At 38.1% G+C, this 26,383-nt stretch overlaps 2 protein-coding genes across 3 annotated transcripts; both read right to left on the bottom strand.

Annotated features, from left to right (window-relative positions):
* Positions 1 to 8,609: 8,609 nt before the first annotated feature.
* On the bottom strand, positions 8,610 to 10,012 carry LOC147859851 (6-phosphogluconate dehydrogenase family protein). The gene is made up of 2 exons (XM_087325029.1): positions 9,903 to 10,012; positions 8,610 to 9,791 (listed from the first exon to the last, which is right to left on the bottom strand). Exons 1-2 carry the CDS (start codon positions 9,944 to 9,946, stop codon positions 8,777 to 8,779), a joined length of 1,059 nt encoding a protein of 352 aa, XP_087181155.1. The 5' UTR covers positions 9,947 to 10,012; the 3' UTR covers positions 8,610 to 8,776.
* Positions 10,013 to 16,575: 6,563 nt separating this feature from the next.
* On the bottom strand, positions 16,576 to 26,109 carry LOC147859850 (uncharacterized). 2 transcript variants are annotated; one of them, XM_087324735.1, is made up of 12 exons: positions 22,890 to 26,109; positions 22,487 to 22,726; positions 22,255 to 22,387; positions 21,654 to 21,806; positions 21,308 to 21,564; positions 21,138 to 21,201; positions 20,545 to 20,751; positions 19,841 to 20,064; positions 18,958 to 19,039; positions 18,077 to 18,217; positions 17,188 to 17,431; positions 16,576 to 17,112 (listed from the first exon to the last, which is right to left on the bottom strand). In XM_087324735.1, the coding sequence occupies exons 1-12, from the start codon at positions 25,895 to 25,897 to the stop codon at positions 17,105 to 17,107; spliced, it is 4,761 nt and encodes a 1,586-aa protein (XP_087180861.1). In that variant the 5' UTR covers positions 25,898 to 26,109; the 3' UTR covers positions 16,576 to 17,104. The 2 variants fall into 2 exon arrangements, with proteins under 2 accessions (XP_087180861.1, XP_087180860.1); XM_087324734.1 differs by having other exon boundaries at positions 16,576 to 17,431.
* Between the last annotated feature and the right edge of the window lie 274 nt (positions 26,110 to 26,383).

The raw sequence follows: 26,383 nt of genomic DNA, 5'->3' as shown, positions 1-26,383 counted from the left end.
GACCAATTGAAATAAGAATTCTTAAATGTAGGATGACTATGATAAATGCCCTTGCTCTATATGGATGCATGAGATAATAAATAAAACTCTAATCCTAAGAAGACCATACTACATTATAAAAGTGGTCTTATAAGTTAGTTCAGGACAACCGAGGAGTCCATTATAGCCACAATATGGACAAGATGGTTTGGACATAGACCTAGGGTAAAGGGGATAATTACGTGAGTGAATTAAGAGAGAGAATGGATGACACTCCAAAGACCATGGATTTTTGGTGGCAACAAAGGGGTGCATAATTAAATTAAAACATATATTACATCGTGCTTGTTCTTATGTTATGGCAAGTTTTAAATGTTTATTTTTACTTTCGATGAATGGGTAAATATCCCATTTTGTTGTAAACCAATTGTCTCATGGGCCAATTTTGGCCTTAGAAAACGTAAATATATCTTTCTTTCTTTCTCTCTCTCTCTCTCACATTTAGGTGATGTATATTGATGGGGCTATATATCTATGTATATCAATATGAACTATAGATGGTGTGCATAAGTGAAACTATACAACAATTGTAATTATAGTTAGTATGTTCTATTAGTCATTTTACCTCTATATAACATTTCTTAAATTTCATATCTCGAACAAGCAAACCAACTATAGGATGTTATATTGTTCGCATCTCTGATACGTGGGTTACATTACGTTGGCCTCTTCAGAGGCGGTGCGATCACGCCTTCCTCTTCTTCGTCTTCTCATTATGCACACACTTTGGCGGCCCACGCATTGTATAGGGGCAACATGTGTGCTTTGTGTAGAAAGAAAGAAGATGGGCACACCCTGACATTGGTGGGGTGGGGGAGATTTTGGGCATATTCATGACAAGCATCACCTCTCTCCTCCTCTCTTCTACCACGTGTGTGTGTGAGTGAGAGTGGGTGGACAAATGATTGCTCTCTCCATGAATGGGTAAATACCCCATTTTTTTTGGTCTCATGGGCCAATTTTGGTCTTAGAGGACGTTAATATATCTTTCTTTCTTTCTATCTAGCTCTCTACATAATACAAATACGAATACAAAATACAAAATACAAAATACAAAATACAAAATACAAAATACAAAATACAAAATACAAAATACAAAATACAAAATACAAAATACAAAATACATATACATATACATATGCATGCATGCATAGCATGTTACATACATGCACACACATATTATATATACATACATACATTCATCTTTAATACATGTAGACTGATAGACCATCTCCTCCTCCCCTACAAGCTATGATCTAATGAATTAAATGCAGACATACTCTGTTGTTACCTTCCTCAGAGCTGTGACCTAAATAAATCCTCTGTTCCTTCCCATCCTCCTTCTTCCAATCCTCAGTTTCTTCTTCTTTCATGATCATCACCGGTTTCTTCTTCTTCTTCGTGTATCTGTCCTTTAATCCCAAAGTTTTCTTCTTCTTCATCCCCTTAATCCTCACTCAGTTTCTCCTTTAATCCCAAAGTTTTCTTCTTCTTCATGCCCTTAATCCTCACTCAGTTTCTGCTTCTTCCTGCCCTTAATCCTCTGCTTCTTCGTGATCATCATCATCATCATCATCTTCTTCATCTTCATCTTCATCTTCTTTTTGTGTTCTTCTCACTCCTCTGTTTCCTCATCTCAACACCCACCCACCCACACTCATTTCTTCAAAACTGCTCCTCATCAGTATGCATGTGCAGTAGTACTTAATATCTTACCCTAAAAAAAGCAAGCAAGCAAGCAAGCAATCATGGACTTTACCTCCTCCACTTCCTTACCTTGTCAAGACCATTCCAGCTTCTTCATTGGATTCAATGCTTATCATCATCATCATCATCATCATCTCGTTAGCTCTGAGATTCAAGATGTTGATCAAAGCATAACCGCGGATGATTGCGTACTAGCTAATAATGCTTCTGTCAGTAATTCTAACAGTGACAGTGAACATACATACATTGCCCCTGCAGATGAACTCTTCTTCAAAGGCCAAATCCTCCCTCTGCAACCCCATCCAAGGCTTCACCTTCTTCAGTCTCTCTCTAATTGCTCTTCCGTGGACGCTAATGACAGCGCAGAAAAAGAAGCCAACGAAGAAGAAGGGGATGATGATACTAATGAGAAAGATGAAGGAGAAGCTGGAGGAAAAGACGGAGGAAATGATGAAGATATGCAGCTGGCTAATACTGGATTGAACCTTGCGAGTCATTTGAAATATAATACAGGGAAGAAGGTTAACCCTAACCCTAATGTTCCAGCTTCTAACATTAATAGTTATGCATCTAATGTAAACAGGTGCTCAAGCTTTAGGTCACAAAATAGCTCTAGCTTCTGGGATAGCTCAAGAGACTCCAATGGAAGCTCTCAAGATTCATACAATCACCATCATACAAGTAACTGCAACCATGCATACAAGAACATGATTTCCCAGAATAATAACCGGAATGACAATACAAACTCGAAGCATTCGGCTTGTATGAAGGGGAAGCTCCTTGAAAGTCTTTTTGTATGGAAAGCTATGCTTTCAAGGCTAATGGGGAAGCAGAGGAAGAAGCAGAAGAAGGTTCCTGAAATCGTGATGAGATTCCATGATTCCAGGGTCATCTCTTATTCTGAGGATTTGTCAAAGTATCAGATTTGTATGGATCGGCACGAAATGGTGTGGCCTCCCACACCTGGGGCTGAGATGAGCCAATACTGTGTCGACAATCCGGCCTCCATGCTATGGAATGATACCATGGCCAAGATTATTAACCGGTCTCCAAATCCCAGGGCATCAACAACAGATATAATGGCTGATATTAACCGGATCTTGAAGCCTGGCGCATCGATCCTGAAGGGATCAAAAGATTCTTTAGGTGAGATTAACCCGAGGTTATCGAAGCTTATAATGGGCAATTCAATGGCTGAATCAAATCAGATAATGCATCACACCCCTGAAACCTCACTGATAACAGATTCAGCTGATGGTGGGATCGGCCGATTGTGGTTATCCTCGAAGCCACGAACCTCAAAGCTCAAGCCGATGGTAGACATTATGCCATGGTTCTCAAATGCAGACAATGCTTCCCCCGACAAGGAATTCGAAGAGCGAGAACAAAGCCGTGGACAATCCTTTGATGGTCATATCGATTCAACGACCTCCAGGGATAATGCAGATCTGAATGTAAAGTGGCTAACATTCGCAAGGAAACTAAAACCCCTCTATGAGATGAAGAGAGGCCTTATGATGGGGCGGAGGTTCCGGTTCAGCTACATTGATGAGTATTGTGGCGGCAAGAATGCATGTGATATCGTATCGAATTCTCCAATGCTGGCTCGTCATGATCGATCCTCTTCACCTCCTCATCAGGGCCATAGCCATGGCCTACTCATGTCTGAAAGGCCAAGCTTCGGATTAGGTTCCATCGGCCGTACCAATGCCGGCTCGGACAATAAGCAAGGCATTGATGAACGCGAACTTGCCCGCTCATCCTCGGGTTTGTATGCCAACATGTCCTCGATCAAGTTGGTACCATCCTCGGGTCTCCGGTCTGCCAATGCATCCTTGCCTTGCGGTGATCGTGTTTCTAATTCCAAGGTTTCCCGTGGTACTCATGGGAAGTGTAAAAACCCCAGGAATTCCGATATGAAAGCTTCGGATGCTAATTACAACAACGGGATGAGCACGATGCAAGAAATGCGGAGCTCCTTGCAAGGTGCCATTGCTCATTGCAAAGAATCCAATCAGAAAGAGCCTGGATCAAGCCCTGTGGGGACCGATTCATGAATTTGGTGTGGGGAAGTGTCGAGGCAATTGACAAAAAAAGATATGGCTGCGACGAAATGAGTGCAATTTTGGGTTATCAGTCCTTATACTTGTCAGCATTTGATCTGTGAACTGCAACCCCCCTCCCCCACACACCCAAAACCCCATGGAACTGGGTGTCAAAGATTTTGATTCGACAAAATGTAGTCGAGTTACTATCAATTGTAAGACTCGGATGGTGCGGTGCAATTGTTCGGTTCCATGAGGGAGGATCCATCCAGAGAGAGGGTGATTCAATAATGTTTCATGATGAGAGTAGCACATTATGTGACCTTAAGTATTTGGGAAACCATCTTCATCAAGATTCCACCCATGAACACTCATTTTTGTTGTTTGGCTAACTTTCTCTCTCATTGTATAAATTTGATCAAATATGGCTTCTTTGGTAACTTACATACTTACTTCTCATCTATTTTTAGCATTGCTTTTGGGGGGGTTCTTTTTTATAAGTCTTAAAGTAGATTTGTGTTTGTGTTTTTAAATGGCTTGGGTATGATGGCTTAAAAATAAAAAGTTCATGTTTCATTCAATTCGACCTCTTCGCATGTTTACACTTCAGTGTGAGACAATGAACAAGTTTCTGAAGTCTGAATGTCATGCACCCGATCCAATAGCTCCTGCGCCTTATGATCGATCGCATTTGAGTATGTCTTTACTACTGCATATTATTAATCTGGTCCAATACCTAGACATGGCACCATGGCACATTGCTTTCACAATCACAATTGATTGCAATATTCAAAGAGTCACTACCCTAACCCCCCCCCCCCCCTCCCCCCACTATACTAAGTGGAAATGGATTTTTCTGAGGTCCTGGATTTCACCACAAAGGATGACAGTTCAATATTTGTATATTTATATACACATATCAAATCTCTTCATGTAATGAGACATATCTTTTCACTTTTATCTTGTATTTATGGTGAATGGAGGGAGGAGATGGGGTTTTTTTTTTTATGGTTTCAAGAAAAAAGGAAGAAAATGAGAGGACATTTACTATGCATATATTTTATATATATTCATTCATATATACCACATCATTACAAAGTGAGTGTTACAAGACAAGACAAGACTGGTTTCCATTGAAAAGAATAAATTATGTATCATATGAAAACAATGCACTATACCACTACTACCATCACTCTTATTATTTACTTGGTTAAGATACCCAACCAAACCAAATACAAAGATTTACCCCACTGGCTTACATTTGTCTCAACTTTCAAGTGTATATATATATATACAAATGATGACCCTACCTTACTTTTTTTTTTGTTGGGTGTTCCTATCATAATGTCCTTTTGCATTCCTGAAGTTTGAGCCGGAATACGCTTATGATTTCATCCCTTGCTTTTGATCTCCCTCCTACCCCACCCCGGATGTCGGTCAAGTTTTCAAGTTTAATCAGAATACCATAGTTTGCTACATAATTCTACAATTGCATTGTGTTACTATCTTTGTTTATGATGATTGTAAAGGTCCTAGTTGTTCAATCCTATCCATGTTCCTTGGTAAAGTTGGCACTTTTGAGTGTGACCTCAATGGTAGAGCTCTTGGTTACATCATGTAAAATACCCAATAAGGTCAATGGTTTAGAGTAGTTAAAAGTGTTTTCCCCCTATTTTAGAGGTCTTGCATATTTCGGTAACTATTTGGTCGAGGAAACCTTGCAAGACGACTAAGAAATGTGGTCATCACAATTCAAGGAGGCAATCATATCATAGCTTGCCAAACCCTTAACTAGAGTTTGGAATTCTCAACAAGGCTCCATTCATCTGGCCATCAATTAGTGTGCATCATACCGTGAAACCAAAAACAAAGACGAGGACATGTGTGTTATCATAATTTCTATCAAGAAAGCCCATCGACAAATCCATGTGTTGGACTCTAATATATGAATTAAAAGTCATCATCATTATAGGTTATTGTGTCTCACTTTAGTGATTGGATTGATATTTTAAACAGCCCATGCGTAGGGAATTGATGAGTTGTTAGGGATTTCTAACAAGAACGCATAACAAAGCAACCATGTTTCTTGACGAATAACACATCAACACCACCATCGTATTGTACAATGGGAAATCCATGAGATGTCGCCAAGAGTTGATATTTGTGTGTTCTAACTTTTTAGTCCAAACTTTGTTAATCCATACATCAACCAATCATTGTGACATTGCATGGGATTTTGTAAATTTCTAGTGAAACCATAAACAAAGCCACCACATTGTGCTCGGGGCAATCAATTGGGTACTATCATTAAGAGTCAAGATTTCTCAACCTAGATTTCAACAATCCATCAATCCACCAAATTCCAATCATTAGCACATTCCTATAGAAGCTCATTCTTTAACAAACTACTTGGTTAACCGATGGAAAACTTCCTTGTGCATGAAGTAGATTGAAATTTCAAGCAAGAACGAGACAATTCCATTGTAGTTGTACAAGAGAAGTCCATCACCAAGATTTCAAATCTATGCTGTTGCCAATCATTAATGCATCATTCTAGAGGCCGAGAAGAAATTTATCTTTTAAACCAATAGGAAAATCTATCAATGCATCATGTTGTTCTGGGTGACATCAAGTGTTCACCGTCATGAAATCTTTATTGTTTTCACCAACAATAATCAACAATCCATCCATCCACCAAGGCATAACAAATCAATTTGTTTGCAATTTCAAGCACAATTCAAACTAGGTATACTAAGAGAAAGCCATGAAATGCATTCACTCAATAACCTGGACTTGATGATCCACCGTTTCACCAATACATCATCACATTGCCAAAACAACATATGTTGGTAAAATTGGCCATGATTTCTAAACGCAAGTTCAAACACACTCTTTATAGTTTATATTTCTCAAAACATTTTGTGCATCTTAGACATTTGTAACGTTTAAGGATATTAAATAAAATGTGTTTGATCATAACCCAATGTATCATTTTCCAAGCATTTAGTATCTATATAGCTATTGTCTTTTTTAATGCTTCCAATACCGAATATGTTCATGGTTTTTCTAAAACTTGTCTTGAATGTTTGTACTACTGTTCGTCTTGAGAATGAACAATTTGGGTGAGCAAGCTTGATTTGTCATATGCATGGACTTGAGCATAACAAGTTTCCATGAACATAAAAGAAGGGTTTCGAGTTTCGCCCATTTGAGCCTAATTCAAATATGAAACAAATGACTCAATTGAGAATGCATGTTTTAGTTGAAATTGGAAATGGTGCTTATTCCCACACTACACACAATGACATTAGCATTCCCAATGTATTTTCAACTAAAGAACAAGTCTATTGGATAACCAAAATCACATAGTTCATGGAACAAGAATTACATGACGAGAAGGTGATAAATTTGGCATTTAGACCAAGAGATCATGTTATCTAGGAAAAGAAAGTACATCCAACATGTGTAGCCTAGAAGAAGGTTAATTTTTATGTCTAAGCTTAAAGAAAGTTAATGGAGAGAAGTTGAAACTTCACCTATTCAATCTTGGTACCAAATCTTAACATTGAGTTGTGTACCATAGTCAATCAACAAGGCTACTGTGATTGAGTTGTGTACCTTGACCATATAGGCACTTTTGAATGTGTCTTCAAATAAGGTGTCGGTTTCTTAAAAACTTCCAAAGTGAAAATAATGGATCAACCATTGAAGAGCAAAGTAGAAAAGTGCAAATTAACACTATGAGGCAAATACTATAGAAGCTAGCTAAGGTACTAGGGCAATCTTTGTCAACAAACATAGCTCTTGTATGATGGTGGTGTGCTATGGGTAAGGTAAGGCCAAGGTAAGTAATAAATGCTTGAAAGAAAGAGAATGACAATGACAATATGAATGTGGTGAACATAAAAAAGAACATGTGCGATTCTTGGCCATTTGAATATGGTTTCATGTTATGATGGGACTCTTTAGAGGGCACATTCTACACTATTTGCACATCAACACCATATGGTATGGTGGGCTTGCATGCTGATGTAAAGGTTGACCTTTATATAAATTGGTCGTGTTAACAAAGGATAATATCATCATACCTCAATCAAAATCGTGGTAAAAAAGATCAATCACATATGAGAATGCCTTGTGTATTACAAATATGCTTTTCAGATGTGACAATTGAGAAATCGTATATATGGACACATTCAGTTATTTACTTCCATTTATGGCAAAATTAGTGTGACCCTAAAGTTTTTATATTTAGTTGGATGTTAAGCTTTAGTTTACCTATAAGTTAATTAATACTAACCCCCCCTCCCCCCCCCCCCCCCCAAAAAAAACTTACATACTATTCACATATTCACATTACAATTTTTTTTCTGCGGTCAAACAATTGGTAACTTGGTATATCCAAAGCACAAGATTACAAATGAAAGCTACGTTGCCATACAAACACAAGTTAAATCTTGCAGATGTAGGAAACATTTGTCAGAAGGGGTGTTCATTGTTAGCAAAATTGTCATTCATCATGTTCTCATCTTTATTCAAATGTGCAAGAAGCCATGTCCCAAGAGTACTTGTATTTATTTCAAGTGAACACGTTTTGTTTGGATTTCATATCCTGCTGACTTAGATCAGATGATATAGGTATGGACTATAGGAGCTTTAGCTTCTACAATCTTACAGAAAATTATGTGCCCAATTGGTGCAAATAAGTTAGCTCGGTGTCCCCCCATAAGAAAATGGTTCATAAGATTCACAAATAACCATTTCAATCCCCTATCTTCAACAGTATCTGAGGAAGTCCCACACAAACGAAGGTGTAAAAGTGGCATTCATATAATTCATGTACCATTACTATTCCAATATTTAAGAAAATCAATGGTACATTGTAGAACTGACCATGTTTTCTTCTTCCAAACAGAACAAGAGAAGATGTCCATCCATATCATATACAAATTACAGCCATTCATACCATATACTAGGTATGACCGTTAAAATTTGCCATCAGTTATGGGAAGTTGAACATTGTTTAAGCGCTCGAGGGCTAACACCAATGCTTGCGTTCCAAGGTCACCTTCACCATGCGCTCTCAACGATCCATAAAGCTGTTGAGCCAACAGAAGTCCTGGAAGCGAAAGACCCATGTGTCGACACTCTTCTATGGCAAGACCTAAATCTTTAACAAAGTGATTCACATAGAAACCGGGTCTAAGATCTCGTTTCAACAACCGAGAAGCATATAATTGCAATGATTTAGACCCAGCAAAACCTTCTGAGATGGCTTGCAAATAGAGTGTGATATCTAGGCCAGATTTGGTAGCAAATATCATACCTTCTATGAGGCCAACCATGGTGGATGCGATGATAATCTGGTTTCCGAGCTTGGTGTGCTGACCATTACCAGGGCCACCCATATAATTAACCGATCCCAAACATGAAAAGAGAGGTTTCAATGATGTGATTATGTCTTCATTTCCCCCAGCAAAGATAGACAGTGTGGCATTCCTGGCACCAATGTCGCCACCAGAGACGGGGGCATCAACCGCATGACAAAAGGAATCCCCTGCGGCCGAAAATATCCTTTTCGCGAGAGTTGGATCGCTAGTGGTCATGTCAACAAAGATACCCTTGGGTTTCAAACCTTTCAAGATCCCATTTCCTCCTAATACAACTTCTTCCACATCTTTTGGGTATCCAACAATGGTGAATACAACATCGCTTTGCTGAGCCACAGATCGAGGACTATCTAACATAATTGCACCATTTTTACATAGATCCTCAGCCTTGCTTGGGGTTCGATTGTATACAAAGACGGTGTAACCTGCAGCTAAGATGTGTCCACACATGGATTGACCCATCACACCTGTTCCAATCCATCCTACGCGAGTATGAGATGGACTTACCACTTTCAGCTCATGCTCCATGGATGGTGATGAAGATGAGGATGATGCCCTTGAGAGATGACTTCTCCTACTTAACACAAACCTCCGTGGGAGGGTTGCATACCTGAAAGAGATGAAGAAACGCAGAGGGAGGAGTTAAGAATGGTAAAGAATCACAGATCTCTCTCTCTCTCTGTATGTGTGTGAGTTGGGATAGAGAGAGAGAGATGAATACCTCGCAGAAAACTCAGAGTGTAAGGCTCGCAGAGGAGCGTACATGGCGGTGTCTCCTGCACATCATCATCATGATATATGGAGATAGAAGAAGATGCCCCTACACTTTTGCTATTTCCCCAAATGCCCTTTCCAGGAAATGCCCCTATATTTCCCCAAATGCCACTATGGAATGTAAGGGTTGAACCCATGACCACCAAGTCTCCATTGGGCAACCTTACCATTTGAGCTCTCCTTTAAAGGTAATTAAATTACGCTAGTGGTAAGCTATGTATGTAGCTTACTAGCACTACATATTGGGTTCGAAACCCAATTCTCTCACCTCTTTATTACTCCATAGATGTATCTTATATCACTAGATACCACTATCTAGCTTAGTAGGACTACATATTAGGTTTAAAACCCAATTTTCTCACCTCTTTATTACTCCATAGATATATCTTATATCACTAGATGCCACTATGGAAAGTGGTGGTTGAACCCATGACCACCAGGTCTCCATTGGGCAACCCTAACATTTGAGCTACATCCATTTGTGCGCTCTCTCTCTCTCTCACACACACTCACTAGATGCGACTAAGGAATGTAGGGGTTGAACCCATGACCACCATGTCTCCATTTGAGCTACATCCATTTTGGCTCTCTCTCACCCTTTCGATGAATGGGTAAATACCCCATTTTTGTTGTAAATTAATTGTCTCATGGGCCAATTTTGGTCTTAGAAGACATTAATATTTCTTTCTTTCTCTCTCTCTCTCTCTCTCTCTCTCTCTCTCTGTCTCTCTCTCTCTCTCTCTCTCTCTCTCTCTCTCTACGTCCAATGTTCTTAGCAAATGCACTAAGGATTGCCATTAGACAACGTAAGAGTATTATCCCACCAACTTGAGAATGAAATTGGTCTTGCTAATGGAGTTCCCAAAGAGGAAAGGATATATAGATTATGTCATATAGAGGTAGACGATGAGTATCATTTTATATGCAAATGTCCAACTTAGATTGAGATAAGAAAAAAAACGTCAAGACATACTTGGACCCTCTCCCAGTTATTGGACACCTCGGACATAAAGGCGCTAGGTTGGTATATCTTAGAGCTAAAATGGCATTGAGAGATAAAGCTACAAAATGTTAACCATAACCTTTCTAATGTTTACCAATCTGTAATCTGCTAAATTTTTCCAGGGACAAGGGGAGACGATAAACATGGACACACTTGCACCACTCGCCCTCTCCCTTGTTGAAGCAGAAAACCAAAGAGCAACCAAATGCCCTCGGATATTGGTGTTCAAAGTCACTCATCATGTAGAAGCAATTAAGAAGACAAGGGACTATGAGTTACCCTGCCTAGAAGCTATGGTCATGATACCATTTGCATTGAGACCATGGGCCACTCTCACATAACCCTTTCCTTTATAGAACATGCTACACCACATAACGTCTTTGTACCATGCTAAAACCCTTTTTCCTTTTTCGTTTTCTTTTTTACTTTGAAACCCTTCAATCCCCCGTTGTTTTTTTAGAGACTTGGATGGAAATGAAACTAATCTAAGCATATAGCCATGATTAGGATACCATTTACATCGAAACCCTTCAACCCCCTTCTCTTTTTCGAGAGACTTGGAAGGACATGAAAGTATTCTCAACACAGCCATTTCCTTTACAGAACATGCTACACCACATAATATCTTTGTACCATGCTAAAACTCTTTCTTTTTTTTCTTTTTTTTCTTTTTTTTAAAATTTTATTGTTATTTTTATTTTTCGATGATTGAGTACACATCATGGGCCAAATTTGGTCGTAGAAGACAGTAATATATATCTCTTTCTTCTTTCTTTTTTCTTTCTTCGTAAAATTCATGTATATTAAAAAATTATGGCTTATACAAAAAACCATTGTTGTCCTGGCCAATGTTGGGCAAAGTTCCTAGGAACAGTGTCAATTTTCCGACTAGGAAGGATCTTATGGCAAGGTAAAATGCTTCGAGGTACCGTATGACAGAGACAAACCCCCCCACCACAACCACCCATCTCTCATACCTAGTTTCCTCACAAATGACAAAGTCATCCATGGTTTTCAGGAATTTGTACAATGTTAGTACTAGTCCTTTTTTTATCTAATTGTCCATAGAGCCAAACTCATGGAACATCCAAAGAGTGAAATTCGGAAACCTCGGATATCACAACGTCATGCATAGTTTTCAGGAATTCCTACATAGTTTGTACCAACCATCTACCTATCTATAAAGCCAAACTCATGGAACATCTATTGAGTGAAATTTTCAAACCTTGCATATGACAACATCATGCATGGTTTTCAGGAATTCTTGCAAGGTTGTATTAGTTCTTTTGTCATCTAATTGTCCTTAGAGCCAAACTCGTGGAACATCCAAAGAGTGAAATGCAAAAACCTCGCATATGATGGCATCATGCATACTTTTTCACGAATTTCTACAAGGTTGTACTAGTTCTTTTCTCATCTACTCAACTAGAGAACCAAACTCATGGAACATTCAAACAGTGAAATTCGAAAACAAAGTAAGCTTCACTTTTTCTTTTTTCTCTACCATTTTAAAGTCCTCCGCCTCTATGATTGTTCATCTCGTGGGTCATATTGGCCACATGGACTAAGTATTATCATCATGTGTGTGTGTGTGTGTGTGTGTGTGTGTGTGTGTGTTGTGTGAAAACACCCAATTATTCATTTCATGCAAACAACTCTTTGGTATTAAAATAATTTAGTGCCACCACTACATGAGTTGTGTGATATGTCGAACCGCCAATAGGCAAGAAGATCACTCAAATTGCTCATTGCAAAGCAAATCTCTTCTTGCACTAATAATAAGCAAAAATGCCAAATCAATACTCCCTTCAAATTTCCCAAAACAACTTAAGTCCTTGTCTATTATCAACCATCAAAGGCATTGTATATATCCCAATTATGTTGGAATTCTCAATATCTCAAATTGAGAAATTTGACCTCTATCTCTAAAGTTGAGACAACACTTCAGATGTAATCGCTTTTTGAGTTTATAAGGCCATTTTGGCCTCTTAAAAGACATTAATCTCTCTCTCTCTCTCTCTCTCTCTCTCTCTCTCTCTCTCTCTCTCTCTTTGGTGAAAACACACAATTATATTAATAATTGTGTGTAAAAAACACTACTTACAATAGGTGTGACAATGGAGTATGGTCACCCATTAACTACACTACACGGGTAGTGGAACATGTTGAATTGCCAATGGGCAAGACGAACACTCCACCGAAGAAAGAATTTCCACTTGCTCCAATAAAGAAAATTGTCACATTAGTACTCCCTTCAATTTTCGTAGATATGCTTTCACTCCATGTCTGTTGTCGAATACAAAAGCATTGAGCATATTCCAATTATGACGCAATCCCCAATATCTCAGAAATAGAAAAACGATCCCCATCTCTGATTTTGGGTCAACTTGTGTAAATTGTGCAAACACCCACTGTCAAGGTGTCAAATAACACCTTGATAGAATTACACGAGTTACTCGTGAGAACTCCAGATCTTACAAGCAATCGGACATTTGAACAGAGCAAAAAAAGCAATTACCCGTGGGTAGTTCACGACGCTATAGAGCTAATCCCAAAGGCAATCCTCCAATCAAAACTCTCCAAATGAAGGCCTTTGCTACAAATGGCAATTTAGAGTTAAATTGGGAGCGCAATCTCTCACTTCCTGGCCAACATAATAATGGAGAAGACACGAGTAACTCTTTTTGCAAAGAATTACAATGCTCTACTAGATTATGGTTTCCATACATATAACAAGAGAACTTGCCATGAAGTAACCAAGTGGTGAACACATGAAGAGCTCAGAACCCTAAGTGAAATATATCCATTCAGTAATTGCCACCATGAAGCCTTAATCGTTGTCCTCCAATGTGTTAAACCCGTGTTCTCAATGAAATATTGAACAATAGATATCCATGGTTATGAGTTTGAACACATGTCTTGTAATAATGAAAAAATATACTAGCCATCATATGCATAGATAAGTTCAATTATCTAGCTCCCCCCAAGCGCTTAGGGGTTGCTAGATGATTCCACGCAACCCAAGTGATTCCCTTCTTATCCCTCTTCTTCCATAACAAATATCGAAGAGGTTGCAAAATAGGATGCAAAGCCTTCTTTTTCCATGGCAACAATGGCAAGTAATGTAATATCATGGGTTCCATAATACATTGTACAACCTTCAAGCGTACATGAAATGGCCAAGATTGTGACTTCTAATACATGAACTTATTCCTCAAATTACTAGACATCCATTCAATCAATTGACCATTTATAACATTCATTTCTAATGGATAGCCCAAGTGTCAAAAAATAGAGCCTTCCTTCCCCACAGATCCAAGTTGTCATCCTAAACATTCCAAATCCCTTTCAATACATGATATGAGACTAAATATCCTCCAATTAATATGTAATCCTGAAGCCAATGCAAATTGGTTCCATACAAGCATCCCCTTCTCAAGATTCTCTCGTGAGGCTTGTAGAAACATGAAAGAATCATCAGCCAAAGCTTGTGCTACTAGTTGCCCTCTAGACGAAAGGTGTAGACCTACAGTGTCACCATTTGTTGCAAGCTTTGATAGCATCACTAACAAGGGATTAGTAACAATAGCAAACAATAATGGGCTAAGAGGGCATCCTTGACGAACGGATCTTGTGAGGGAAATATCTGATGTAACTCTCCCATTAAGCATTACTCGAAACATTGCATCTTGTCCTAATAAAAATATGAGGCGAGACATACGAGGTCCAAAGCCCATTGTATGCATTAACCCAGAAACAAAGGACCAATTAACATGATCATAAGCTTTCTCCAAATCTAATTGCACCATAATCAATTCTTTATGAGTGTTTTGCGCATAATCCATGGCCATTTCATCATTCAACACATTATGCAATATATTCCTACCTGCAATAAAATTGTATTGGGCAAGTTGAATCTCTCTCTCTCTCTCTCTCTCTCTCTCTCTCTCTCTCTCTCAACATGTGGCTGCTCACTTTCACATGTATCACATACCACTTTCATAGGTCATATTTGACCTCCGAAGACGATAATAGAATATATATATATCAATCAAATTGTCCCATAGTTTAAAATTGGCCTCTCATGGACAATCAAATATCAAATCCATCATAATCTAATCTAAGTACACACTTCCCTTTTCATCATCTATGTACAAGCAATCAAACAAATCCATAAGTATACACATTAGCACAAAACAGAACGGGTATATATGGGAGAAAGTGAAACCCAAATAGCAATCTATAACATCTATATGAGATGGACATATAGTTAGAGGAATATTATTTGTTATGAAATTAGAGTATGATATCTAAGAAAAAACCATTGTCTTTTGAGGAGGGGCTCGAAACATTGTATTTTGTCATGTAATTCAAGAATCCAAAAGTGTCTAGGATTCTTCAACGTGAAACGAGAAAGGTATATATTTAACTATAATTGAAAGGTATGCCCTCAACTACTAGACTAGAATGGTGCTATCAACTTAACTTTGTATTCAATGCCCCAAATGATGGTTCTTAACTTCTTTCTATTTCTAAAGTGGGGTTTATCATTCTTCTAGAAGGTGGTCGTAGGTTGTATTCTTCAACTCTAAACATATCCCTTTAGGTGCACTCATTTGCATTCGTATGTACGGGATTTGGTCTTAAGTGGGTACTAATTCATATGATGGGGTAGGTATGCTACGTTCCCCCAATGATAGGCTTAATATGTATGTCAACTTTAATCCTCGGTGACTTCCAACAATTAAGTCCCAAAGCACTACAATCCGATATGTAATCAATCGTACAAAAAACAATGGCACCAAAAACCCACATTTTGGTTTGATCTTTAAAGCAAATAAAAGAGACTAAGGAAAGAGAGAACCGTGACGATATTGTAACACCCTCAAAAAAGCAGGAGACAAGGAGGGTGAGGGCATGATCAATTCATTCCCAAACCATCAGTATCATTGCACTTACTCCTCCCAACTACCATTTGTACTTATTTTATGTGATAGAAATTGGTATTAGCTCCCATAGTTTTCAGATGTATTGCTTTGGCATGCTAACATTTGTTCCATGGTACAATTACTGAATGTTACATAGTTTAGTTCTACCAATAGCTAATTTCAACCCCCACTAGTTCATGTTCTATCATGAGAGAATAATGATTCAAACAAGACAATTCACAGGATGACATGTGATACTGCAACTAATAGTTGATAACATATCAATATAGGAAAAATTTTAAAGCAGAGCTCAAATTTGAGAACCATTTGGGGCAATTGGACTTCCGAATGGAATGTAAAAAATGCTAAGAAAAAAAGGCAAAACCTGTAGTGTTAATTTACCATACAAAACCCTAGCTGAAGAGTTTAGTTTCAAATATTAATTGCACAGAAAACTACTCCGATTAATACAGCAATTTGAGAGTCTTGATTTAGATTGTAAGTTCAAAGGAAAATATCTCAGTTAGATCATCATGACGCAAGCCAGGATTTGTTCTCACAATCAAATGAATATGGCATTACAATGTAAACATCTGACACCCTTGAAATACAGCAATTTTAGAGTCTTGATTTAAATTGTAAGTTCAAAGGAAAATATCTCAGTTAGATCATCATGACGCAAGCCAGGATTTGTTATCACAATCAAATGAATATGGCATTACAATGTAAACATCTGACACCCTTGAAATATTCAATATGACAGCATTTGCTGTAACAAATTGTTACAATCAAATAACAAAGATTCAGCCCATGGTCTCTTATTACAAAAACCAAATGTTTAAGACATATATACACTTGAACAAAGGAAAGCTTCTGCTTATGCAGAGCACACAATGGTAGGAACCATACCAATATTTATATAAATAAAACCCACAACGTCGAACACCAATGACTGCATATTTTCATGGTTACATGCAGATCAAATACTACACCCTTTCATCTTTTATGTACCATCATCCCTCACTCCACCAGACAGCTAGGCTAAATGCCAAACTTTGTATTCCCATCACATTTATGTTGAGCTGGCATTATATTGCACTCGCAATTCTTTCTTCATGAAATGTGAAAATCGACATATTTCCCAACCACCTAGCATTACTCTTCAGTCAGAGTATCAAACAAAGAATCCACCCATTGACAAGGTCGAACGCCTGACATTCATTCATCTGCAAATTATACACGTGTCATAATATATTGTCATAAATCATCCCAAGAGAACTCTGAAGTAGTACTGCGGCTACCATTGCTTCTATTCCGTGCATATATATCTGGTTGTGCTGCATCAGGAGCACTTTGCCACCTCTGGTGTTGAGTAGCAGCAGTAGTGTTGTATGTACGACCATTAAACACATCCCATCGATCACGCTGTCGTCGGCCAGTCCTTTCATACTGTGACCGAAACAACTCCGAGACACTACTAGAAACCTCACTACTATTCTTTGCTCTCATCTTGCGTTGCATTTCATCAGCATTATATCTAGTCCTCTGCAATGCATATATCATAAAATGATGTGTTAAAATTAGTAGTGGTAGTGGTGATATAGACGGAAAACTACCACAATACTTCTGACCCTTTACCAAATTACCTGAATACTAAACATTTTCGAAATTTGCAGAAGAACTAAATTTTTCAAAAATTGCCAAAATGCCCCTATTATTAATTAGATAAATTAAAATGTGATAAGATCTTTATGAATATTAATTATGGGCTCTCATTCCTTAATTAACACAAATATTATTAGAAGTGTTCATATGAGCTTTCACTGATTAATTGGAACTAATTAGACTATTATAACTGTTATGGGCTCACATTCCCTGATAATTGATTATTATGATTGGTATATGGACTCTTTATGTTTTTATTACCTTGATTAGGAAGAGTTATGCTGACTATTTAGTGGAATGACTAAGTTGGTTATGAGCTCATGTTCCCTAATAATTAGATATTATAAGTGGAATGATGGGCTCCCATGCTTTGATTATCTTGATTAGCAGGACATATTATGTTGATTATTTAGTGGACTAAGTTGATTAAGGGACTAATACCTTGATAATTTTGGTTCTTTTCCCTATTAGAACTTAACTCAGATGACTGTTATGAGCATATTCATTTAGAAAAGGAAGACTGACCTTTGCTGGATCTGATAGTATTGCATTTGCTTCACCAATCAACTTGAACAGCCTTTCAGCATCTGCACGAACCTCATCAACACCAATCTCTTTCCACAAGCTTCCAACATCACCATTCTCGCGTTTTAAGAATTGACTCGCCTAGAATCACCAATATATAACTCATATTAATTTATTTTCAATATGAATCCTTTTCTAATTCTCTAGTTGGTCCAGGAGAGCTTGTAAAGGGTCTCTATAATAAGTAACTCTTATCACATATGTCCAACCAAAGGGATTGTTCAATCGTCTGACAGCATCAGCCTCAAAACTGATATAGAAAACTAAGAATGTGTTCTGTTCTGATCTTTCTGCCAAAGGAATGGACAGAAAATGAATCACTGAATTGTGAATTACTTGGAAGCCCTACCCCTTCCATTGGTTGAACTTTTCAGAGCAGGGTCATAGCCTCGTAACGTAAGAACCAATCAATTCTTACCTGTTCCTCACTAATCATATTCACAGGTTGATATTCTGGGTGTCTCAGGCATAGAGGAACCCATGCACTAACTGAGCTAATGGTCTTCATGTAGACCTCCCTGGAATATCCCTATTTCCAAAATAATTTTTAGAAGGAAACCCTTCACACATTTTTATATACATCCAGGGTACCATACAAGATATTTACAGATAGCATATAAAAAAGCACGTTTTCTTCAAAGGAAATTTGCTGGGAAGAGAGTTTTTAATAGGCTTTGAGATATGGTATGCCAGGTAGTGAGCTCCTTGTGGAAGAAAGGGAGTCATAATGTGGTGTATGTCAGTTGTGACTATTTAAGGCCATCAAATTACATTAAATATAAGTATACCTTATGCTGAGTAACTATGGTGCTGAGCAATACCTTATCTGGATGGTGTTTGAGAGCTGCTTTACGATATGCCTTCTTAATTTCATTTGCAGAGCATGTTAAGGAATCTACTCCCCTGCATAGCATGAACAATTCATAAGAGTTCAAAATGGGGTTTAGTCCGCAAACCTGCTAAGACCAAAATATGATTTAACATTTTAAACCTAATAATTTGTGAGATCAATTCAAAATAATGCAAAAGATATACCAAAGGGCTTTCATGAGTCTGGATACACACGTCAGCCAAACAAAAAATAAGATTCTCTGCACTAGGAGTCTGAAATGTGTTCCACGTTAATAAAATAGTGTTTCAGTAAACCCAATCAGCTAAGACCAAAATATGATTTAACATTTTTAACCTAATAATTTGGGAGATCAAATCACACATAATGCAAAAGATATACTGGAGGTCTTTCATGAGTCTGGATACACATGTCAGCCAAACAAAAAATACGATTTCTCTGCATTAGGAGACTGAAATGTATTCCATGTCAATACAATAGGGTTACAGCATGTATATGTTGTCCAGCAAACCCAAACAGCTAAGACCAAAAATATGATTCGATCAAATCTAGAAGGTTCCAGAAAGATCCAGGTGTGATAGGACATGATATAAGTACACATACAGCTCACAAAGTCAATGCTGAGCTGAGGTTGGCTCAGTGTCATGAATTCACACCTGAATCTTGAAGTAGAAGACACACGTTTTACTAACAGTTTAACCACAAACGTTACATCAGTAGGATTAACCACTGAAATTCATCAGTAGGTTTAGCGGAAAAATTTCATTGCAAACTAACAACTTGCATAGATGTATAAACAAGCAAAACAAGTAAAGTAAATAATCGCTTAAATAAATATTTGAAAGCACACATACAATAACATATAGTAATCAATAGGTGCACCCTTCTTCATCTCTTCTTCCACTTTTGCAAGTCTATCTTGAGCTTGTTTCAAGTCATGCATATTAGTGCTTGGAGTTCCCCCTTTGCTTTCCTTTGATTGATTATCTTCCAAGAGAATAATGAGCCTTCTCAAGTCATTACAAGCTTGCCCATAATCTCGAATCATCTCATGTAAAGTAGCCCTTCGTGATAAAGCCTAGAAAAAGTATCAAGCACAAATAAATCAGAACCAATAAAAAGGCGCATTCATCGAATGATAATTATATTAACAGCATGGAAATAAATAATCTATACGAGCCAAGCAAAGACAGCAGCACTAATATGGTGTCACAAATCAAATTTCAGGTTGTAATCATGTTATCATCAGTTAAAAGTCAAGAATCATCCAAGTGTTTCCAGCCTTATATCAAAGATTTCGGAATGTCCGCAAAGGTAACTCCTCTCTAATGGAATATAATGAGCCTCATCCTTCAGGAAACTTTTGTATCTCCTATCAGGGATAACTTCAACAACTTATAACTGTTCATCAGCTGCGTTTCTAAGCTTATGCTTGACTACACAAATGACCCCCACATATCCAAAATCGCATTCATTTATTTCATTCAGTTGCACATTCCATTCAGAAGGTTTAAATCCCCATACATCTTAGGAAGAAAGAGCAAATGAAGGATAAAACCTTAGGGTAACTTGAATCCAGAGCAATTGCTCGACTACAATCAGCAATAGCATCTGCTATATGACCTAGGGCTTGTGAAGCTGCAGCACGATTGCAAAAGCACATAGCATTGTAAGGACGTGATTCTCCATTGCATGCCAATGCAGCTGAGTAATGTTCAACTGCTTCTGCATGTTTACCCAACTGAAAGGCTTCATTTCCTGCAGCCTGCATTTAGCAGCAAAAGTGACCAAAAACTTGAGCTAAAAATCCTAGGGACAAACTCTGAAATAACCCAAATTTTCGTGTTCCCTCAAATGTGTACTGAGCTTCAGTTATTTCCAAAAATGTCTTTGGTCAATCCCCAAAAAAGATAAAAAGGAGATGCATTGACCATATAATTGCTCAAATAGCAAATATGATTGAGAGAAAGGAGTGAATAGGCCATGTAATTCTTCAAATAGCACATACAATATGCTTTTTGGGGTTGACCAAGGGCAGTTAGGGGAATAATTAAAATGAGGGTGGGGAAATAAAGAAATAGTTGGGTATTTCAGAGTTTTCTTCCCAGTAAATTCCTGGACGTTATTTTGCAAAATCAACAACGGAAAAACCTTGTGACGACTCAAGTCCTGTATAAAGTCCTTAAATGTTGACAAAGAATATAAATCTACATCCCTGCGAATATGGACATCAGGTCATAAGCAAGTTCACAATTGTAAGTGCTCTTAAAATCATGAAGGAATTAATTTGGTGTGTATGAAACATAAAAAGAGTTAGTTACTTGTCCACTGCATTCGCCGGCACTGATGATTCATGCTTTTTAAGTAGATCAATTGCTTCATCTAGCTTCCCTAGGTAGTAGAGACATTTTGCACTCAATCTCCATCGCCATTGCTTAAGATGAAGATTCTCATTATTTTGATTTGCACAGCTGGAAAAATTATCTTGATGTTGTTCAGTAACAGCTATGCCATGGCTCCTTTCCGCAGCAGGCAGACTTTGTTCACAAAATTCCACAGCCTCTTCATATCTTTTGAGCTGCCAATTTGGATTGATCCATAAGACAAAAGCCTCATAGGTAATTTCACACCACTGGAAAATTTGAACAAGATTCACCTCTAACATACCGAGATTAATACCCGAGTCTTCAACTCATAAAGAAATTCTGAATAAGGGCTGATTGATAATGCCTCATTGACAAGACGTAAAGCAGCAGTAGAATCTGTACTATTTTCCTTGAGCAAAAGTTGCAATGCTCTCTCTGAATAATCATCCAGTTGCTGTAGACAATACCACATAATATCTAAAAATCAGAAACTCTGTACAGGACTATAAAATTTTCTAAATCCTACATTTCAAATTCTGTTAAACACTCTTATAAGTCAGGTGTCAACAGATTCAGGTCCACCCAAACCTAACCTAATTAATCATCTACCATAGGTCTTTGTCATAGCCAGCTTCTCTTTGTCTAATGAACCAGGCACCAAGAGTGAAACCAATGTGTGGCCTAATTCTGAAGGAAGTAAGAAATTCTACAGCTGCACAAAGAGTGAAACCAATGTTAGTGCCTGCCTCCTGAGCAGTAATAAAGCTATATTTCCTTTTCCCCAGACATTGTGAAATGTGATCACGCGTGTCAACCATAAATACCTGATTTTTGGCTATTTGCCAGAACTGTGGCATATAGCATATAGCTCTTGTGTAAATCAAGTTTAGATGTGACAATACCTGAGCTTTTTTTGCTCCTTCCATTGCTTCTACTAAGATTTTCGAGTCGGGTTTGCTGCTATCCTTAGCATGTTTTACACAATCCTTGAACATAGCAGTAGCGGCCTTGCTTTCACCAAGAGCTAAATGACAGCTAAGGAAAAAAGCAGGAATTTGAAGTATATAGATGTTAAATTCAGATGATAAAGTTTATAAATGTAAGATATACATAGCTTCCACTCCAACAACTCACTTTGCAGCTCGAAGCCTAACACGAGAAAAACTAGAGTCTATAACCATAGCACGCTTGCAATCAGCAAGAGCCTCTCTGATCCTCCCCACTACCATGCGAGTCGCTGCCCGATTACTATAACACAGCATTGAGGCTCGTATACAACTTTGTGAGGTTTCATTGGGGGATATACTGCTTGCACCACGTGAATAATATTCTTCCGCTTTTGGAAAGTCGCCATTCTCATATGCCAGGTTTCCCCTATTGAGATCAATTAAAATTGTTGGGAAAAGAAAGATAATTCAAAGCAATGGCATGTGGAAAATGAAATCATTAGAAAAAGCTAAAAACTTCAAAGTAATAATATATGGAAAATGAAATCGTTAGAAAAAATTAGACAGCACATAATGCAGTGCCAACCAACCTTAGACGCCATCCTTCACATACTTTCTCTGCTGCAGCACTTGTGACTGCATTTGAATTTAGCACCCCAGAATCAACGAAATTGGTTGAAACAGATAAGCTAGGATCAGCAACCTTCAATGTTATAGGCTCTTCAGTATTCTTCTTCTGTATAGAAGATTGATTAATCTTTGCAAATGATCTTCTTAACGGCCTAGGTGACCCTTTTTTGTCAACTGAACCATCTAAAGTTATGTGATCCGCTGTTTTCGCCAAGTTCATAGTGGTGCCACCTACCATAGATGCATGAGAATGTGCACCAAAAGTAAACGATGATGTTACTTGGTTTTGGTCTACTGTCCTCAAATAGCTTTCATGCTGTTGATTAGCTTCAAATGAGTTCTCTCTTTCTGATCGAGAAGCTTCCGACGGATTCCCTAAAGAAGTTACACTCTGCCCTTCCTCAAAATCAGACCTTTTCCATGATCCACTTCTCTTGCTTGCAAGATTGGAACTCGCCCATTCATTAGATTCTTCATATATTCCTGATTCATGGTTGCTACTCCAACTGTTGGAATTGTTTTTATCTTTTGTGATACTTAGATTGGCAGTAGCTGTTCGTAGATCTTCCATGCTTTGATTCTCCATAAACTGCATCCAATCATCTCTATCTTCCATTTTGGAATCAGCATATGGTTCGGTCAAATTATTCAAGTTCACAAAGCGTTGCTCCAAATTAACCATTTGATCAGCTGGATTCGAATTCTCCATTCTTGGAGAGAAATCCATTGTAGATGTTGTGTCCTTTGTTACACTTGAATATGTTTTTTCATTCTTAGGGATGTTCCTTTGCTTATTTAACCCCTTTCGATGCCTTCTTGACTTTAAAGCTGACGAAACCTTTTTTTTACCCATGACCAACCCAACTGTTGAATTTTTCAGATTTCCTTGGAATTCAAAACACTGCTTCCGGGGGAACATAACATCTCCAGCTGAACTCCTCTCAGTTCTTGAAGGAGTGCATTCTGAATCTGAGGATTCTGATGAGGAAACAGGACCTGAGAATTCCCCTTTTGGAAACTCGTTGTGGGGAGTTTCTTGCATGGGAGAACTGAATTTTAGGTTTAGGAATGAACTCTTTACGTTCATGAAAATACCAGGAGAATCTGACTGAGCAGAACCCTCAACCAAACTGCCAATGTTCTTTACACCACCAAATGGTGCAGATAATGATGAAGCTGACCAAGAAGTATCATCTGGTTGATCAGCTTGATTACTCACCACATGTTGACCAGAAATGTGTTTCTTGGTTTTCTGCATATTGCCATCCTTCAAGATTCTTTTAGTTTCTTGCATGTCATCCTTCTTCAATGACGGCTGAATTTCACTCTGAGATTCCACTTGTGTCTTAACTGCATGTTGTGAACCAAATGCATAAGTTTTTGGAAGACCATTGCCACCAATATTCCGCGGATATTCATGTTTCTCTTTCTTCCCTTTTGTTTCTTCACCGATGTTCATATTTTTACTATCAATCTCTTTATAAGATGAATTACCTTTATAACAACTTTGTCCAGCTAAAATTTCTAGGTTTTCTCCAATATCGTCAATTGGATGAAGAAACTCCGGAACATTTCCTTTCTCAGATGAAGCTATTTGCTGGCCACTATCAGGTATTCTTTGAGGATCCCCCGATTCTCTCATCACAGAAATCAGATCATCAACGCCCTCTTCTAGAACATCTGCATTTTTCGATTTGTTAGAAAATGCATCTTTCTTGATTGAGCCCCAAGCACTTCCCCAAACATGGTCGTTTCTCTGCTTAGACTCTTCATTAGGCTTCTTGTTGGATGAGAACAATGAATTAAAACGTCCTTCAAAACTTTCAACCAGCCCAACATGTTGATTTTCTCCATATTGAGACAGAAAGTCTTGTTGGTTCATACATCTCTGGTTCTGAAGTAAAGAATTATCAATGCCAGTATCGACCATTGGTTCTGATGACTGCAAAGCCTCAGTATTCCTACCTTGATTGTCTTCTGGCCCAATGCATGCATTTGAGTGATCTTTGGCATCATCAGTATGTGAAGATTCTAGAGGAGACGCATCCTCAAAGGGAAAGTAAGCATATTGAGAATCATTGCTTCCAAATCCAGCTTTATTACCCCAGACTTGCCTTTTGAACTTGCTTCGTGTCCTCGAAGAAGATAATTCAGACATTCTTTGTGGTGGGACACTATGCTTAGCATTCTCTGAAGAAGGCATTGATGCGCCAAAGACAAAGACTACAGGTGCCTCTCTATGCTCAGATATAAGTTTAGGCCCTTCCTTGCTATTATTTTCTGTAGAATATAGATTCTTATTATCGACTCTACCTGATGTGAATACTGAATCACTCTTTTCCACAATCTCCTCTTTTCCCTCTGAGGAAATTGTAGATGTGCTTGTATATGAATGCGGAACATCCATTTGAGTGTAATGGAGATCAACAGGCCGTTGGACCCCAGAGTTCAAGTCTTTAGCCTCCTCTGCTGCGTGTGGCATATGAAACATGAAGCTTCTATTTGAATATTCATCAAATTGAAATCTTCCATTGCTAGTGTTTGCTCCAAAAGCATACATTTTTATGTCGTTGTCAAACTGTTTGGATGCCCCTTTACTGGCTCTAGATTCTCCACTTTCTTGTCCTAAAATTGATTCTTTTCCCGTCCTCCTACTAGAAAAATCATGTGATGTAGAGCTTATAGAAGAGAATTGTTCCAGTTCTTTCTGATGCCCATTCTCCATGATTTCATATGTTTCACATGCCAATGATACAGGGAAAAAGGAAGGTGATGCCGTCTTTACTGATGTTGATGGAGATAAGATCACATTTGCATGCCAATTTGGGGAAGCTAGAGAATCCCCCCAAATAGAAGGTGATGGATCCCCAGTGAATAGGGAACCAGACTGCTGAGTTTCACTCTCTCGGAAAGGTTTCTCTTCGTTCTTTTGTGTTGAAGCTCCTCTAATTCCCAGCAGCAATGACATGGCTAGAAACGAACGTACAACGATAGCTGCAAACTCCGTTTACCACTTAAGTATACACGAATATGAATGTCTCCTCCTTTTCAAGACCTGAAATGTATTTCTCTCTGCTCCAATTGATCATCATTGAGACAGATATTGATTGTCTTCTTTTATGTACATCACTTGATTGTCCTCTTTTGTCCTGAGCATTATAGAGTCAATTTTCCTTACTACATGTCACAATATTTTAGGAGTTCATATTTTTCCATTCTATCTAAGCTAATTAACCAGAAATCATATTGCTTTCTGAAAGTTAATAAATTCAGAAGTTTTTCACATTCTAATGACATACAGAGATACGCAGGTTAAGAAACAGAAAACAGATGTTCCAATACAATGCAAAAGTAAAACAAAGGAAAGCTCTTTGGCATTTCTGACTACGTACTTCATCAGCACATCAGAAGTTAAAATCAAACGAGCCAGTTACATTGCGCAAATGTTGGAATG

The sequence above is a fragment of the Azolla caroliniana genome, unplaced genomic scaffold (assembly GCF_043228905.1).
Source record: "Azolla caroliniana isolate FFs.n. ecotype wild unplaced genomic scaffold, voAzoCaro1.0.p SCAF_9, whole genome shotgun sequence".
NCBI lineage: Eukaryota > Viridiplantae > Streptophyta > Polypodiopsida > Salviniales > Salviniaceae > Azolla > Azolla caroliniana.
This window is presented reverse-complemented; position numbering and strand designations above follow the sequence as displayed.